This window comes from Aotus nancymaae, unplaced genomic scaffold (assembly GCF_030222135.1).
Source record: "Aotus nancymaae isolate 86718 unplaced genomic scaffold, 86718_ANA_hifiasm-v0.15.2.pri h1tg000003l, whole genome shotgun sequence".
Classification (NCBI taxonomy): domain Eukaryota; kingdom Metazoa; phylum Chordata; class Mammalia; order Primates; family Aotidae; genus Aotus; species Aotus nancymaae.
In genome coordinates, this window is record NW_026988414.1 from 64,805,571 (window position 1) to 64,824,345 (window position 18,775).

The window sequence follows — 18,775 nt, forward strand, 5'->3', positions numbered from 1 at the left end:
TTTATATTTTAAAATAAAAAAGGTTTTAAAATAAAAATGGGATTTAGGCAAGGATTATTGATGGATGCCAAATCCACTGAATGAAAGGCTGTTAGGGACAGACAGTCACCTAATATTTAAGTATCACCCTATAAATCACTTATTAGTTACAAAGAGGAATCCTTGACTGAAACCTTCAAGGCGGGAGGTGGGGGAGTTATAACACTACTGGGAAAATTTGAATATGGTCTGTATATTAGATAACATTATATAAATGTTAAACTCCCTTGTAATTAAAAGATACAAGCTTATATAATTCATGGTGAACTGTCATGATGTCTGCATCATATATCAAATGTTACAGCAGAGAGAAAGAGATAGGGACAGAAACAGAGACAAAGAGAGGCAAAGAAACATAAAGTAAACGTGGCAAAATATTAACTACAGGTTGAGTATCTAATGCTTGGGCCCAGAAGTATTTCAGAGGTCAGATTTTTTTTCATTTTGGAGTATCTGCATTATACTTACAGGTTGAGCATCCCTAATCTGAAAAATCCAAACTGCTCCAAAATCCAAGTTTCTGAGTTTCAACATCACACTCAAAATGCTCATTGGAGCATTCTGGATTTTAGATTTCTGGATTAGGGATGCTTAACCTGTACTGGTGAACCTAAGTAAGGGTATCCAGGTGTGTATTGCACTAGTTTCACCTTTTAGTAGATAAGAAATTTTTCTAAAGGAAATAATGGGCCAGGCCTCGTGGCTCACACCTCTAATCCCAGCACTTTAGGAGGCCGAGGCAGTTAGATTGCTTGAGCTTAGGAATTCAAGATCACCCTGGGCAACATAGTAAGACCCCATCTCAATAAAAATTTCAAAAAATTATAAAATAAATTTAAAAAGAAAATAATGGGAGAGGGCACAGAAGGTTTCAAAAGACAAAGAATTTTTAGAATTATGATTTTAAAGTATCAGGAAAAGGCAAAAAGAACTGGATCATAACCAGTGAATTAAGTCCCCATGAAAAATGGCTAGAAAGACTATAATAACATGTACTCTTTTTGAGACAGAGTCTCGCTCTGTCACCCAGGCTGGAGTGCAGTGGCATGATCTCGGCTCACTGTAACCTCCACTTCCTGAAGTGATACTCCTGCGTCAGTCTCCCAAGTAGCTGGGGTTACAGGCACTTGCCACCATGCCTGGCTAATTTTTGTTATTTTTAGTAGAGACGGGGTTTTACCATGTTGGTCAGGCAGGTACGAACTTCTAACCTCAGGTGACCCACCCACCTTAGTCTCCCAAAGTGCTGGGATTATAGGCCTGAGCCACCACACCCAGCAACATGTACCTTTTTTTTTTTTTTTTTTTAAACAGAGTCTTGCTCTGTTGCCCAGGCTGAAGTGTAGTGGAGAAATCGTGGCTCACTGCAACCTCCACCTCCCAGGTTCAAGCGATTCTTCTGCCTCAGCCTCCCGAGTAGCCGGGACTACAGGTGCACACCACCACACCCGGCTAATTTTTGTATTTTTAGTAGACACGGGGATTTCCCCATATTGGCCAGGCTGGTCTCGAACTCCTGACCTTGTGATCCACCCGCCTCGGCCTCCCAAAGTGCTAGGATTACAGGCACGAGCCACCACGCCCAGCAACATGTACTTTTTTTTTTAGAGATGTAGTCTCGCTATGTTGCCCAGGCTGAAGTGCAGTGGCTATTCACAGGCGAGATCCCACTACTGATCAGCACGGGAGGTTTGACCTGCTCCGTTTCCAACCTGGGCCGGTTCGCCCCTCCTTAGGCAACCTGGTGGTTCCCCGCTCCCGGGAGGTCACCATATTGATGCCGAACTTAGTGCGGACACCCAATCGGCATAGCGCACTACAGCCCAGAACTCCTGGGCTCAAGCGGTCCTCCCACCTAAGCCTCCCAAGTAGCTAGGACTACAGGTATGTGTCACCGCGCCTGGTAACATGTACTTTAAAAAAAAAAAAAAATTGGCCGGGCGCGGTGGCTCAAGCCTGTAATCCCAGCACTTTGGGAGGCCGAGGCGGGTGGATCACGAGGTCAAGAGATCGAGACCATCCTGGTCAACATGGTGAAACCCCGTCTCTACTAATACAAAAAAATTAGCTGGGCACGGTGGCGCGTGCCTGTAATCCCAGCTACTCAGGAGGCTGAGGCAGGAGAATTGCCTGAACCCAGGAGGTGGAGGTTGCGGTGAGCCGAGATCGCGCCATTGCACTCCAGCCTGGGTAACAAGAGTGAAACTCCGTCTCAAAAAAAAAAAAAAAAAAAAAAAATTATTAAAATTTGTGGGAAAAAAGGACAATATAAGCCTGTTCAAATATAACTTTTTTTTAATGATTGAGGGAAAGTACTGGAAAAATATATCTAAAATACTGCTTCTGCTTTAAGGTGTCAGTATGGTGGATCATATTTCCTGTTTTCCAAACATTTTTATAATGTATTTTTGCTTTAAAAAGTAATGTAGTGAAAAGATCAGCCAGATAGCCACATATCATGTTACTTCTGAACAATTTCAGGTATTTGTAAAATTACCTAGCTTCGGTTTGAAAAATACCAGCAGCGAGGCTACCCGCTGGAGTCGCCACCGCCGCGCCCTCGCCCACCCGCCAGCCCGCCGCTCCCGGCCCCGCTCGCCCCCTCCGCCGCCGCCGACCGCCCCTGAGACTACGCTGTGGCCTCCTGCCCGCTCCCGCTCGCTCCCGCGGCCCTCGCTCGCCTCGCGCCGGCAGTTTTGGGCCTACACCTCCCCTCCCGCCGCCAGCCGCCAAAGACTTGACCACATAACGTGCCCAACTCCCCCGAACGCCGCCCGCCGCTCGCCATGGATGCCAGTGCGACTGAAAGTGGACTAAATGTGACTCTCACCATTCGGCTTCTTATGCAAGGAAAGGAAGTAGGAAGCATCATTGGGAAGAAAGGGGAGTCGGTTAAGAGGATCCGCGAGGAGAGTGGCGCGCAGATCAACATCTCGGAGGGGAATTGTCCGGAGAGAATCATCACTCTGACCGGCCCCACCAATGCCATCTTTAAGGCTTTCGCTATGATCATCTACAAGCTAGAGGAAGTTATCAACAGCTCCATGACCAACAGCACCAAGGCCAGCAGGCCCCCGGTCACCCTGAGGCTGGTGGTGCCGGCCACCCAGTGCGGCTCCCTGATTGGGAAAGGCGGTTGTAAGATCAAAGAGATCCGCGAGAGTACGGGGGCGCAGGTCCTGGTGGCGAGGGATATGCTGTCCAACTCCACCAAGCGGGTCATCACCATCGCTGGCATGCCGCAGTCCGTTACCGAGTGTGTCAAGCAGATCTGCCTGGTCATGCTGGAGACGCTCTCCCAGTCTCCGCAAGGGAGAGTCATGACCATTCCGTACCAGCCCTTGCCGGCCAGCTTCCCCAGTCATCTGCGCGGGCGGCCAAGATTGGTGCAGCGACGCTGCGGGTTACCCCCACGCCACCCATGACCTGGAGGGACCACCTCTAGATGCCTACTCGATTCAAGGACAACACACCATTTCTCCACTCGATCTGGCCAAGCTGAACCAGGTGGCAAGACAACAGTCTCACTTTGCCATGATGCAGCGGGACTGGATTCGCCGGAATTAACTTCAGCTCTCCAGAGATGAAAGGCTATTGGGCAAGTTTGGATGCATCTACTCAAACCACCCATGAACTCACCATTCTAAATAACTTAATTGGCTGCATAATGGGGCGCCAAGGCGCCAACATTAATGAGATTCGCCAGATGTCCGGGGCCCAGATCAAAATTGCCAACCCAGTGGAAGGCTCCTCTGGTAGGCAGGTTACTATCACTGGCTCTGCTGCCAGTATTAGTCTGGCCCAGTATCTAATCAATGCCAGGCTTTCCTCTGAGAAGGGCATGGGGTGCAGCTAGAACAGTGTAGGTTCCCTCCATAACCCCTTTCTGCTGTTTTCCCATGATCCAACTGTGTAATTTCTGGTCAGTGATTCCAGGTTTTAAATAATTTGTAAGTGTTCAGTTTCTACACAACTTTATCATCCGCTAAGAATTTAAAAATCACATTCTCTGTTAAGTTGTTAATGCTGGGATCCATATTTAGTTTTATAAGCTTTTCCCTGTTTTTAGTTTTGTTTTGGGAATTTTATTTCTTGTTTGTCGATAAGAAATGTAAGAGTGGAATGTTAATAAATTTCAGTTTAGTTCTGTAATGTCAAGAATTTAAGAATTAAAAAAAACGGATTGGTTAAAAAAAAAAAAAAAGAAAAGAAAAATACCAGCAGCAGAAATCCTACTGATGAGTATTTCCTGTCGTCCTTTGAAAAATTACGGATCACCTAAAAGCACAACAAAGGACCACTTCTAACCTGCTTAAATGGTAACAAAACTATCACATTCAGTGATCATTTACAAAATTCACTGTAAATATGAATGTACCTCATCATATATGCTCCCGTTAATATCTGCACCATAGATGGGGGCCACAAAAGTTAAGTTCTTCCAGTACTTGCGTTCCAAATCTTCGTAATCCAAGTATCTTGGAGTACAATACCTGTAAAAGGTAGATTAAAAAAAAAGTACAAACCAGTAAGTCAGTTTTAGGGTTTTTTCCCACAAAATTGATCTACATTACTTTCTTAAACTTAAAATCCCACCAAAATGAAAATACTGCATGTTGTCAAATTTAACAAGTAAACATAAAAACTGATTTACATAGCTATCTGAATATTCTTAAGGTGGCTAAATAACTCAATATCACTTTATAATTTATTAGAAAAATACTTTCATAAGGCCGGGCGTGGTGGCTTACGCCTATAATCCTAGCACTTTGGGAAGGCGAGGAGGGTGGATCATGAGGTCAGGAGATTGAGACTATCCTGGCCAACATGGTGAAACCCTGTCTCTACTAAAAATATAAAAAAAAAAAAAATTAGCTGGGCGTGGTGGCACATGCCTATAATCCCAGCTACACAGGAGGCTGAGGCATGAGAATCACTTGAACCCAGGAGGAAGAGGTTGCAGTGAGCCCAGATTGTACCACTGCACTCCAGCCTGGTGACAGAACAAGACTGTCTCAAAAAAAAAGAAAAATACTTCCATGAAAACATGAACAATAAAAGCAGAAAAGTAGTTCAAAAGTCATTATTTTAGCTTTCAAAGTATTTTTTAAATCTTTAATCAACTACACTATGCTAAGAAATTTTACATGTCTATATAAAAATGACATAACACCTAGAGAAACAATGGCAAACAAAAATCTTGCTAAAAATCCAAGAAAGGAAAGTTAAGATATTCTGCAGCTATTAGACTGGCAAATGCTGAATATATTAATGGCAGGAAAATAATGACACCTCTTAGACAACTTAGTGGGAAAATATGCTGGTACAACCATTCCAGCATATAATTTTTCAACATGTATTAAAAGCTTTTAAAAATCGATATATTTGACCCAAAATCTAACTGTAGAAATTTACCCTAACAACACAGGTATGTGTACAGCAACAGTCGACTCAAGATATTTGCTGCACCATTAATTGAAAACACAAGCCAATATCTATCAACTAGTGATTAGCTAAAATAAAAAAAAAAGATACAGAATATAAAACAAGACATCTTTTAAAATACTGACATCAAATTCTATCCACAGTGAATAAAGCAGGTTACAGAACAGTGTGTATACTATATCCTCATTACATAAAAAAAAAAGAAAAGAAAAAACTGTAATTCTATATTGTCACCAGAAAGAAATGCACAACAAATTATTAATATTAATGGTTATCTCTCACATAGAAATTACAGAAAAGCACTTACTTCTCTGTATTATTAGGAATTTGAACAATAATCTTACCACAAAAAAGGAATACCAATGTTTCTTCAGGAAGAAAATAAGCAAAGAAAGAAGCAAAGGAGAAAATAATGAAATGAAGTTAAAAAGGTATTTAGCAGTAGTAGAATCCCTCTAATGTATACTGGACATTTTAGATTGACTAATTATAGAACAACCAACATCTATACTCACTATACCAGGGACCCCAAACTAGTTATCTATGTAACAAGAAGACCAAGTAATTTAACAACTATATTCAAAATACCAAACAACTTGGCCACGTGCAATGGCTGACATCTGTAATCCCAGCACTCTGAGAAGCTAAAGCAGGCAGATCACAAGGTCAAGAGATCAAGACCATTCTGGCCAACATGGCAAAACCATGTCTCTACTAAAAATACAAAAAATTAGCTGGGCGTTGTGGCATGCACCTGTAGTCCCAGCTACTCGGGAGGCTGAGGCAGGAGAATCACTTAAAGCCAGGAGGCAGAGGTTGCAGTGAGCCAAGATCACATCACTGTACTCCAGCCTGAGCAACTGAGCAAGACTCCATCTCAAAAAAAAAAGAAAGTTTCATTTCTCAATTAATAAGATCTGAAAGAATAAGACTCTATTAATGCCCACCCAAAAAATTCAAAAGAAAGGGTTCAAATTATATTAAACATAAAATTTTCAATTTCTTTGGAATAGCCAGAATGTTCCATAGAAGGAAGGTAACACACAGAAGTCCTCAAGTAGTATCATGTGCTTACAATATGAAATATAATTTTTTTAAAGAAAGATACCTAGGCCAGGCGCGGTGGCTCACACCTGTAATCCCAGCACTTTAGGAGGCCGAGGCGGGTGGATCAAGAGGTCAAGAGATAAAGACCATCCTGGTCAACACGGTGAAATCCTGTCTCTACTAAAAATACAAAAAATTAGCTGGGCACGGTGGCGTGTGCCTGTAATCCCAGCTACTCAGGAGGCTGAGGCAGGAGAATTGCCTGAACCCAGGTGGCGGAGGTTGCAGTGAGCCGAGATAGCACCATTGCACTCCAGCCTGGGTAACAAGAGCAAAACTCTGTCTCATAAAAAAAAGAAAGATACCTAAATTCATTCAAAATCTTAATCTCATTCACACTCATCCAGGGAATTTGGAAACTATGTTTTTTGGTTGGTCTCAGATTTTGTTTTATTTTGTTTTTGTCAGATTTATGTTTTGATCTGGGGCCTTAATTATCATATCAGAATTTTTTAAAAGAACTTTAATAATTGTGACAATGTTTAAATATACCCACAAATTCATTGACACTCGTCCCTTCAAGAAGTAGAGCTTGATTCTCCTCCCTCCCCTTGACTGTAGGCTACACTTAACAACTGGCTTGTAACAAACAGAACATGGCAGGTGTGACAGTGTGTCACTTCTGAAACAGGTCATGAAAAGACATGTGGTTTCCTTCTTGCTATATCTCTCAGATCACTTGCTCTGTGGGAAGCCAGCTGCCATGACATGAGGAGCAGTCCATATGACAAGGAACTGAGGACCTCATCAAAAGCCATGTAAGGGGAGCACTCTTGTAAGAGAATCTTCTAGCCGCAGTTAAATGCTCAGATGACTGTAGCCCAGCCAACAACCTAATGGCAACCTCACAAGACCCTGAGGCAGAACCACCTAGCTAAGCCACTCTCAGATTCCTGACCTTCAGAAATTATGGGTTGGTTTAAGCAGCTAAGATTTGGGGTAATTTGTTACACAGAAATAAATAAGGCAATGGTGGCCTTTCAAGTCATTCAAGGTTTGCTTTTAAAAGTACTAATCTTCTAAAATCATGTAAGGATTAAATGTTGTCAAATACACACCAAAAAAATTACCCAACAAATATGAATCATGTGTAGAATCAAAAACTCATGGCAACTATAAGGTAAGATGTTCCATTTATAGCCACTATAAATGAGATAATAAAATGAAGAACAATTTCTTTCTTTAACACTAAGCTAAATGTTCAGGCAACCACCTAAAGAACAGATGACAGAAATGATTAAATGAAGGTTGAAAGACACTGCATGGGACACAGTGTCTTTTCATTATAAACAGCTCTGTCTACTTTGTTTCTTAACATATTTACATAAATATTTGAAGGAAACAAATAGCAAACTGATTCTACTCACTTGCCACTGTTGGCCAGCTGCCTGAACTCCTTCACGGTCATCGCTTTTTTCTGGATGTTGTACTGAGTGAACAGTCCTGACTGCCCTGTGACCATCTGCTGAATTGGTGCTGGAATGAGCAAATTATCAATGTCATCATAGCACTGTCTTGGCTTCCACTCCTTAGGAGGAATCACCTAAAAATAAAATAATGAAATAAAGTATCATCTTGAAAATATTCCAAGTAATTTAGCTTTTAAGTATTCTGATAAAATACAACTGAAGAATTTCTGTCTATGACAAATGTGTAAAAAAAAAATGGTTATTTGCAAAAGAACAATATGACATTATTCAACACCAAAATGTACTAAGCACTCACTATCCCAAACACTGTACTTATATTAACTCATTTTGAGTAGGTACTATTAACATCTTGATTTTAAAGATAAAATTGAAAGACACACAGAAGTAAAATAACCTGAAGTTAAAATGACTAAAGACTATTTGAGCTGAAATTCTAACTAAAACAGTTTGAATTCACGCTGAGCCATTATGTTAACCTGCCTCTCAACAGACGAAATTATGTTTACATAAATAATTTATTCCCCAAAGAAGTTCATCTTTATTGAACAGGATCTAAGCATGTAACTATGTGCTTTTTATATTGTGAGAAAAATAAGTAAATGTATAGTCGACATTATATTCTTTATAGACTTCTCACACAGTATGGCAATAGAACAGTAGTATGCTAGTAGATGTTTAATAACCAGCTTTCCAGAAAGGTGGAGGAAACCGTGATTTGTAGCTTTTGCCTATTTCCATGGTATAACTATTCCCACCACGGCCAATCTGAACCTACCAATGTGACTTCACTATATATGGAGCTGGAAAGAGACGTCCATTATTTTTTTTTTTCTTTTTGTGAGATGGAGTCTAGCTCTGTTGCCCAGGCTGGAGTGCAATGGCATGATCTCGGCTCACTGCAACCTCTGCCTCCCAAGTTAAAGCCATTCTCCTGCCTCAGCCTCCCAGGTAGCTGGGACACAAGCATGCACCATCACGCCCAGCTAATTTTTTTCTATTTTTAGTAGAGATGTGGTTTCACCATGCTGTCCAGGCTGGTCTCAAACTCCTAACCTCAAGTGATTCGCCCACCTCAGCCTCCCATAGTGCTGGGATTACAGACGTAAGCCACTGCACCCAGCCGAGATGTGCACTATAAACTCTCAAATGCCAGTATAAGGTGCCTCAGCACACCATTGTTAACCTGTAGTATTTAAGCACTTAATTACTAAGAAAGAAAAGATCTAGAAACATTAAGACTCAAAATACATATTGATAGGATTTAAAATTAGAAGGTACTGGCCAGCATGGTGGCTCACACCTATAACCTCAGCATTTTGAGAGGTCGAGATGGGTGAATCACTTGAGGCAGGAGTTCTAGACTACCTGGCCAGTATGGTGAAACCTCATCTCTACTAAAAATATTAAAATTAGCCAGGTGTGGTGGCAGGCGCCTATAATTCCAGGTACTCAGGAGGCTCAGGCAGGAGAATCACTTTGAACCCAGGAGGTAAAGGCTGCAGTGAGCTAAGATCATGCCACCGCACTCCAGCCTGGGTCACAGAGTTAGATTCCATCTCAAAAATAAATAAATAAAATAGGCCGGGCACAGTGGCTCACGCCTGTAATTTCAACACTTTGGGAGGCCGAGGTAGGTGGATCACAAGGTCAGGAGATCAAGACCATCCAGGCTAACATTGTGAGACCCCGTCTCTACTAAAAATACAAAAAATTAACCAGGTATGGTGGCATGCACCTGTAGTCCCAGCTCCTTGGGAGGCTGAGGCAGGAGAATCACTTGAACCTGGGAGGCAGAGGTTCCAGTGAGCGGAGATCACGCCATTGCAGTCCAGCCTGGCAACAGAGCAACACTCCATCTCAAAATAAATAAATAAATAAAATAAAATAAAATAAAATAAAATAAAATTAGAATGTACAAAGTCATGAAGTAAATCATGAGTTGTGGCTAGAAGTTTTCTTTTTGTTTTTTCTTTTATTTTTGGTAGAGACAGGGTTTTGCCATGTTGCTCAGATTGGTCTCAAACTCCTGAGCTCAACTGATCCCCCTGTCTTGGCCTCCCAAAGTGAATTACAGGCGTGAGCCACTGCGCCTGTCCACTTTACCACCTTTAGAAGTTGTTTTAGTTTTTTAAAACAATCTTTTTAAGGTTTTTGTTAATTGAAAAACATAGCACACATGTAAAAAATGAGTAATCACAAGCACACAGCTCTGTGAATTATTACAAAGCAAACACCAAAGGACCCACTGGCCTCAAGTGATCCACCTACCTTGGCCTTCCAAAGTGCTGGAATTACAGACGTGAGTCATTGTGCTTAGCCCTTTTTTTTTATTTTTTGTAAAGATGTGGTCTCGCTATGTTGCCAGGGCTGGTCTCGCACTCATGGGCTCAAGCAATCCTCCCACCTTGGCCTCCCAACGTGCTTGGATTACAGGTGTGAGCCACCATGCCCAGCCACACTCAATATTTGAAAAGAATATGGACAATCATGCTATATAAATATGAATAACCTTACTACAGTTTCTTGATGACATATTGAAAGGGGAGGGGCACTGTATTTAAGGATGTCATAAAAACTTTTTTCATCAAAATAAGTCAGAATATCTAAGTTGGAAGGAAGAGAAAACTAAGGGAAAATAAAATAAGAGAAGAAAAAAGTTAAAAAAAAAAAAAAGCCAGAATAAAAAAAAATAGGACATAGATTTATTCAGGCTCTTCATTAGCAATAAAGGTATCCACAATGAAATTAATGTTATGTCTAGAATTAAATGTGTTTTTCTATCTCGTAAAAAAAAAAACAAGGAAGTTACTTGCCCATAAAAAATTTTGTCGCAATTTTCTAGACAGAGAAGCAAGGTATACAATAAACTTAAAAAACTCCAAATATTACCTTGTGTTTTTTGTGTATAAGTTCATTTAACTTCAATTAAAGAGTTCAAATGGAATATTTTTTCAGAAGTTCAAGTCTATAACAAAAATCTTATTTTTGAACTATAAATTGAAATCCTAAAACATCAGATTTTCTTGAATAGGAAAACACAACATACTGAGATGTTTAAAAGATGCCAAAGTTAAATCTTTACATTTAGTGAATCTAAATGAGGGAAAGCCATTCCTCCTAAAGTTCGCCTTCCTGATTATATCAAAACAGAGTATATATATTTTTTATAACTATCTCTGCAAACCAGACTGGCCCCTATTCCCTGTGCGAAATTTTTTGCTAAAATCTGCATTTGCACTACTTACTTTGAAATAAATTGCTATTTCTACCATCTACCTAGTGAAGAAGGAGAAGGAAGACAGTGGTGCTTCTTAAAATCTTTCTTTACCTTGTGGGCAAAGGTAATTTGCACTCTATAAGCTGTTTATGAAACTACATGAGTGTATAACCTAAGGTCCACGACAACCTATGTTCAGATTTCTGTTGGGGACAAATTTCACCCATTTCATATATAAAAAAGATTCATCGTAATCTCCTTCCACAAAAACAGTACAAGTTTTACATTTGAAGAGGCTGCCACTTTTCACTTTCCCAACTTGGAGTATCAACTTTATAGACAGTCACAGTGTCAAGCCTTCTACTCTAAAAGTAAATGTTAAATCTAAAGCATGAATCTAAGAAATGGAGAAAAGAAAAACCAATCCCAGCTACCCGGGAGGCTGAGGCAGAAGAATTGCTTGAACCCAAGTGGCGGAGGTTGCAGTGAGCCGAGATCGTGCCACTGCACTCCAGTCTGGCGCCTGGCGACAGAGAAGAGACTCTGTCTCAAAAAAAAAAAAAAAGAAAAACCAAGACAGGCTGTCATCTGAGGCTAAAGTCATCACTATTGGAACTACTGGACCAATTTCTTCAAATTATAAATTAAGACCAATTCATTAAATGTTGTCAATAGTGGATTAACAGGCCAGGTACAGTGGCTCATGCTTGTAATTCCAGCACTTTGGGAGGCCAAGGTGGGAGGATCATTTGAGCTCAGGAGTTCAAGACCAGTCTAGGTAACACAGCAGATCCCATCTCTACAAAAAAAATATATATATTAGCCAGGCATGGGTAGTCCCACTTCTTGGGAGGTTGAGGTGGGAGGACTGCTTGAACCTGGAAGGTCAAGACTACAGTGAGTCATGATCGTACCACTCCAGCCTGAAAAAAAATAGTGCATTAACAAAGAACATCATGGGTGGCTCAGTTCCCCAGGACTAGCCCCCAAAGCAAACCAGCTTCATTAATACAGTCTTGATTTTTACAATATGATTTGATTTGGTACAGTTTTATACATTTGCTAGTATTGCAACTTCCAGAACAAGAGGGAAAGTAGGTAAAATTGAGTTTATGTGACTTGACATCAAAGATGGCAAAAATGATTTGAAACAGTTTGTTGTATTCCTAATAATGAGTAATAGGAAATTATTAAAGGATTAAATAAATGAATGTCTCCAACTTTGTCAATGAGTCTCAATTTTAAAAATAAGGTGTGGTCTGGACTCAGGTGTGTTTTGTAATCATAGTTCTCATTAACTTTACTCTGTTACATAATGCAGACAGGGCGCAGGTGTGCTCTGTGTGCATGCAGCTCCCTTGTGACAGTAGCTGCTGTTTCCTCTTCTAAAGTTACTGAACGTGCCACTCTACCACAGGACACTCTACTAATCTCAGCAGAACACAGTACATGTTTTCAAGAAACAAAAGTGGGAGAGACCAAGACAAAGGGCTGCATTTAGAGCCCAGAGAAGAGATGGTCATCCCCCACCTCTGCCCTCCGACTCCTGGTTTAAGCAATTCTCCTGGCTCAGCCTCCCGAGTAGATGGGACTACAGGTGCCCGCCACCACGCCTGGCTAAAAATTGTATTTTTGGTAGAGAGAGGGTTTTACCATATTGGCTAGGCTGGTTTCTAACTCCTGACCTCAAGTGATCTGCCCACTTCTGCCTCCCAAACTGCTGGGATTGTAGGTGTGAGCACCACACCCGGCCCAAATGAGATTTTTTTTTTTAATGAGCTAACCTAATGAAGTTAAAGTAAACTTTCTCATTTGAGAAAGTCATTAAAAAGCTTTAGTTTCCCTTTATTTTCTCTTTATCTTGTTTCCTCTCTCTCTCACCCACCCCTAATTCATTTTCACTCAACTTACTATTCCCAAATTTTAAAACGTTTCTAGGATAGGGCCAGGAGCCCATGCCTATAATCCCAGCACTTTGGGAGGCCAAAGGCAGGCAGACCACTGAGTCCAGGTGTTCAAGACCAGCCTGAGCAACATGGTGAAACCTTGACTCTACAAAAAATACAAAAGTTAGCCTGGCATGGTGGTGCACACCCGTAATCCCAGCTACTTGCAGGACTAAGGAAGAAGGATTGCTTGAACCTAGGAGGTCAAGGCTGCAGTGAACCAATATCACACCACTGCACTCCAGCTTGGGTAACAAAGTGAGACCCTGTCTCAAAAAACAGAAAAACAAGCCAGGCGCGGTGGTGCATGCCTGTAGTCCCAGCTACTTGGGAGGCTGAGGCTGGAGGATCACTTGAGTCCAGGAGTTCTGGGCTGTAATGCACTATGCTGATCAGGTGTCTGCACTAAGTTCGGCATCAATATGGTGATCTCTGGGGAGCGGGGGACCACCAGGGTGCCTAAGGAGGGGTGAACCAGCCCAGGTCAGAAATCGAGCAGGTCAAAACTCCCGTGCTGATCAGTAGTGGGATCACGCCTGTGAATAGCCACTGTACTCCAGCCTGGGCAACACAGCGAGACCCCATCTCTAAAAAAAAAAAAGAAAAACAAAAAACTGTCTAGGAAGGACATGAACTTTAACAAGATACATGACTGGGCATAGTGGCTCATACCTATAATCCCAGCACTTTGGGAGGCCAAGTCGGACAGATCACTTGAGGTCAGGAGTTTGAGACCAGCCTGGCCAATATGGTGAAACTCCATCTCTACTAAAAATACAAAAATTAGCCAGGCATGGTGGCACGTGCCTATAATCCCAGCTACTCTGGAGGCTGAGGCAGGAGAATCACTTGAAACTGGGAGGCAGGCAGGGCGTGGTGGCTAAAGCCTGTAATCCCAGCACTTTGGGAGGCCAAGGTGGGCGGATCACGAGCTCAAGAGATCAAGACCATCCTGGCCAACATGGTGAAACCCTGTCTCTACTAAAAATACAAAAATCAGCTGGGCGTGGTGGCGTGCACCTGTAGTCCCAGCTACTCAGGAGGCTGAGGCAGGAGAATTGCTTGAACCCGGGAGGTGGATGTTGCAGTGAGTCGAAATTGTGCCACTGCACTCCAGCCTGGCGCCTGGCGACAAAGTGAGACTCTGTCTCAAAAAATTTAATTAACTAAATAAATAAATAAAATATTTTAAAAAAAAAAAAAAAAAAGAAAAGAAACTGGGAGGCAGAGGTTTTAGTGGGCTGAAATCGAGTCTCTGTATTCCAGCTTGGGAGACAGAGCGAGACTCCATCTTAAAAAAAAAAAATACACACATAATGATAGGCCTCAGGGTACAGATGCCAGAAACAGTAAAGTAGTGGGTTACAGTAGCATCAGGTCCATTTGCAGGAGGAGTTAAACACCAATCCCAATAGTTCTGGAAGTTCTCTCCTCAACTACCTTGTGTTGTCCACGCTATCTAAGCTCCATAGATGGGGATTTCAAGGAGAATCTTTACACAAGTGCAGTACAGTAGTTTGGCCTTGCAGCAGGGCTCAGGGACTTATGTGGTGATACTGAGAAGTCTACAGAAACCCAGATTATAAATTTAACATTTAGAACAATAATAAATTGAAATAAGTACAATAAAATATATTCTTCCAAGGGAAATTTTTTAATTAAAAGAGATTTACATTATAGAAGGGACACATAAACCATCTCTGGTTGGACGATGAATTATATCATATAGTGGATCACTCTTTCAAAGGGCCTACTTTGGACCTATGCACCCAAATGTGCAATGCAGTCCTCAGCAGCTCACTGACCACCCCTACCACTCAGGGCATGTCACTCATACCCCAAGTGCTTAAGTCACTATCATTATTTTTTTTAAGAATATTATCTGGTACTTGTAAGAATAAGAAAAAGATGAGTATTTTCAAACATATACAGACCAAAGACAACTTAACCCATCTTCGCTGGTCTGGGTCACCATCAGCTCCTCACTAGATAAACAGAACCACCCCAGACAAGATGCTTTACTTGTGCTCTGCCCCCAACAACACCAAATTCTTTCTTCACCTAGAAGCCAATGTGATCTGTTCAAAATAATGTCACAAAAATAGCAAAAGAAAGAAACAAACAGCCACCACATCTTCCTCTCTCACTTTAAGCCTGTCAGTGCTGCCCTCTACACTTAAAATCCCAAATGTCTTACGATGGCTGGAGAAGCCCACTGACCACTTTCCTATTCCTCCCACCCACAAAACTCAGGTCAGCCTCCAGGCCTCTGGACTTGCTATTCTTTCTGTCCCTGTATCTTGAAAAAGCTGGGTTCTTTTTATCCTTTGAATCTGTGCTTAAATGTCCTTGTCTCATCATCCTAAGATGCTCCCACTAGAATGTAAGCTCCATGGGGGCAAGAACACTGTCTGTTCTGCTCTCCCACATCCCTACCCCTAGCATCTGGCATAGTGTCTGGCACATAGCAGACACTCTCCATATTTGGTAAACAACCAGAAATAAAAGAGAATAGGCAAGTGTAGAGAGAGAATAAGTCGGTTTGTGGTTGCCTATGGGCTGGGGGTGATAGCAGGGAATGTGGAATGGCTGCTTAATGCATAGAACTTTCTTTGAGGAATGACAAAAATGTTATGGAATTCAATAGAGGTGATGGTTGCACAATTCTGTGAATATACTCAAAACCAATGAATTGCACACTTTAAATAAAGGATGCAGTATATGGTGTGTATTATATAGTAAATTATATCAATAACTGTTATATAAAAAAAGAAAAGAAAAAACACAGACAGAAGAAGGAAGGGAGAGAGAAATTGTGGTTAAGCTTCAGGTTAATAATTGTCTACAAAAAAACTGACGAAATCTATGAATACTCTCACACCTCTGAAACCCATACCTGGATCTCCTTGGTTTCTATGAGCCACCTTGGTTAGTTTTGACTGTTTTTAAGCCTTAGAACACAACCTAGTATAAACAGTTATAGTTAAAAGGAAAATAAGATAATTATTATTTAAAGAAATCAAATGTTCCACATGGATTAACAAGAACACAGATTTTGTAAATTTCTTCCTTTGGAAACAATGTCCCACATCATAAAAACTAAGAATATAAAGCCCATGTGATTGTGTTTCATTTAAAGCATCTGAGGATAATCACCTTTGCAAGACCTGCTCGATGGGCTCCTTTAGACTCCATGTATGCAAGGTATTTGTTGAACTCCCGGAACTCCTCCATGGAGGGTCTGAAGGTCATTATCTTACAGCTGGGGTTCAGAGGACTTTCCGTCTCAGCCACTTCCATGATTGCTCGGTCAGTGTCTGCAGAGAAGACAGTAGGGTCAACAGAACTGAATTATTATGTGCTTTAGGTCATTTTTCCCAAATATCACATCCAGTTCCCCCAGCAGAAACCCTTCTCCTTCAGTTACTCCCCATTCCCTTCTACCACTCTCAGGGAGACTCCCTCATCTCCACATGAACCCTTGAACAAACAAGAGCCTCTAGTCATTCCAATTGCCAAGTTCCCCATTCCTGGCAGAGAACTGCTGACCTGACTGTACCGCTGACCTCCTCAAAACCCTTCCAAGTAAAAATGAATTTTCTTTTTTCTTTTTTTTTTTTGGAGACAGAGTCTCACTCTATCGCCCAGGCTGGAGTGGAGTGGTGTGATCTCGGTTCACTGCAATCCCCGCCTCCCGGGTTCAAGTGATTCTCCTGTCTAAGATTCCCAAGTAGCTGGCTGGGATTAAAGGTGCCCACCACCACACCCAGCTACTTCTTTTTTTGAGACGAAGTCTCGCTCTATCACCAGGCTGCAGTGCAGTGACATGATCTCAGCTCACTGCAACCTGTGACTTCCTAGTTCAAGCAACTCTCCTGCCTCAGCCTCCCAAGTAGCTGGGAATACAAGCACGCACCATCACGTTCCACTAATTTTTGTATTTTTAGTAGAGATAAGGTTTCATCATGTTAGCCAGGCTGGTCTCGAACTCGTAACCTCAGGCAATCCACCCACCTTGGCCTCCCAAAGTGCTAGGATTACAGGCATGAGCTACCGCACCCAGCCGTAAAAATTAATTTTTTAACCTTCCAAATATACAAAAGATGTTGCTTCTATGTACCAGTTTCAAAACAGACTCTCACTCACATATGCACCTATACAAAAGCCTAGTCTAGACTGAATAGACAATGTTAAAAATTGTTAGCAGAGTTTACTCAGGTGTGCTTCCAGATTGCCTTATCGTGCCTTCCTATAGTAATTTACAAGCCATCCATTCAGCAAAATTGCCAGACACTGGGCAAGACACAGAAAAGGATGAGGATGGAGACAGAAAGGGATGAGGTTTGTCTTCACCTTTCAAGCTCTCTAGTGGCTGAACAAACTTCCATATAAAAATGTACACAGGAGCTGGAAGCGGTGGCTCATGCCTGTTAATCCCAGCACTTCGGAACCAGGAAGATCATATAAGGCCAGGAGTTCAAGACCAGCCTGGGGCAACATGGTGAAACCCCATCTCTACTAAAAATACAAAAAATTAGCCAGGCACGGTGGCACACGCCTGTAGTCCCAGCTACTAGGGAGACTGAGACAGGAGAATCACTTGAACCTGGGAGGCGGAGGTTGCAGTGAGCTGAGATCACACCACTGCACTCCGGCCTGGGTGATGGAGTGAGATTATGTCTCAAAAATATATATATATATATATATATGTACACAGGAAGAAGCAACTAACTCCAACTGGGTTTATTTTCCCAGAATTCATTTTCCCAGAAAGGAGGAGAGTTAAACCTTATAAGAAGGTATAGGAGTTGGCTAGACAAGAGAAAGGGCACTTTGGGCAGTGGAAATATCTAGAAGTATTGCCTGAATGGAGAGGAGTTTAATAATGTGTCTGGAGCATAGAAAGCAAAGATTATAGGATATCAAAGTAGAAGAGTGGGCAGGTTTTGCTATCTATGAAAACACAGGCTTAATCTTGCTGTCAATAAACAGGATGATTCCTTCAGCAAACATTTATTGAGCCTCTAACATGCGACAGGAACAGAGAATGCAAAGGTGAGTAAGAAGCACTCAAGTGGCTGCCTCAGGAAGGAGTCCCATCCAACCTTCTTCTAAATCCATTAGGACCTGGCATCTGACAGCACAAACAACAAATTCTCTTGCAACAAAGTTTTTCCTTTTTTTTTTTTTTTTTGATGAATTTAATCTGCCTGACAGAAAAACTGGGAAGTGAGGGATGGGGCAGATAAAAGGAAGAAACATTATGAGATACTAAGAAGTTAAAACAGCCAGGCACGGTGGCCCATGCCTATAATCCAGGCACGGTGGCTCATGACTGTAATCCAAGCACTTTGAGAGGCTGAGGCATGTGGATCACCTGAGGTCGGGAGTTCAAGACCAGCCTGACCACCTTGGAGAAACCCCATCTCTACTAAAAATACAAAATTAGTCAGGCATGGTGGTACATGCTTGTAATCCCAGCTACTCGGGAGGCTGAGGCAGGAGAATTGCTTGAACCTGGGAGGCAGAGGTTGCGGTGAACCAAGATCATGCCATTGCACTCCAGCCTGGGCAACAAGAGTGAAACTCCA

General features: G+C 41.8%; 1 protein-coding gene and 1 pseudogene across 4 annotated transcripts in view; one reads left to right on the forward strand and one right to left on the reverse strand.

The window, feature by feature from the left end:
• Positions 1–18,775, reverse strand: part of KDM4C (lysine demethylase 4C) — a 390,541-nt gene that overhangs the window by 335,554 nt on the left and 36,212 nt on the right. For all 4 annotated transcript variants that reach the window (XM_012451385.2, XM_012451384.2, XM_064381825.1 and 1 more), the window contains exons 2-4: positions 16,341–16,501; positions 7,959–8,134; positions 4,418–4,532 (exon numbers count right to left, since the gene is read on the reverse strand). In XM_012451385.2, the coding sequence (XP_012306808.2) occupies positions 4,418–4,532; positions 7,959–8,134; positions 16,341–16,484 (435 nt within the window). In that variant the 5' untranslated portion in view covers positions 16,485–16,501. The remainder of the gene's footprint in view (positions 1–4,417; positions 4,533–7,958; positions 8,135–16,340; positions 16,502–18,775) is intronic.
• On the forward strand, positions 2,826–3,907 carry LOC105716618 (poly(rC)-binding protein 1-like; annotated as a pseudogene).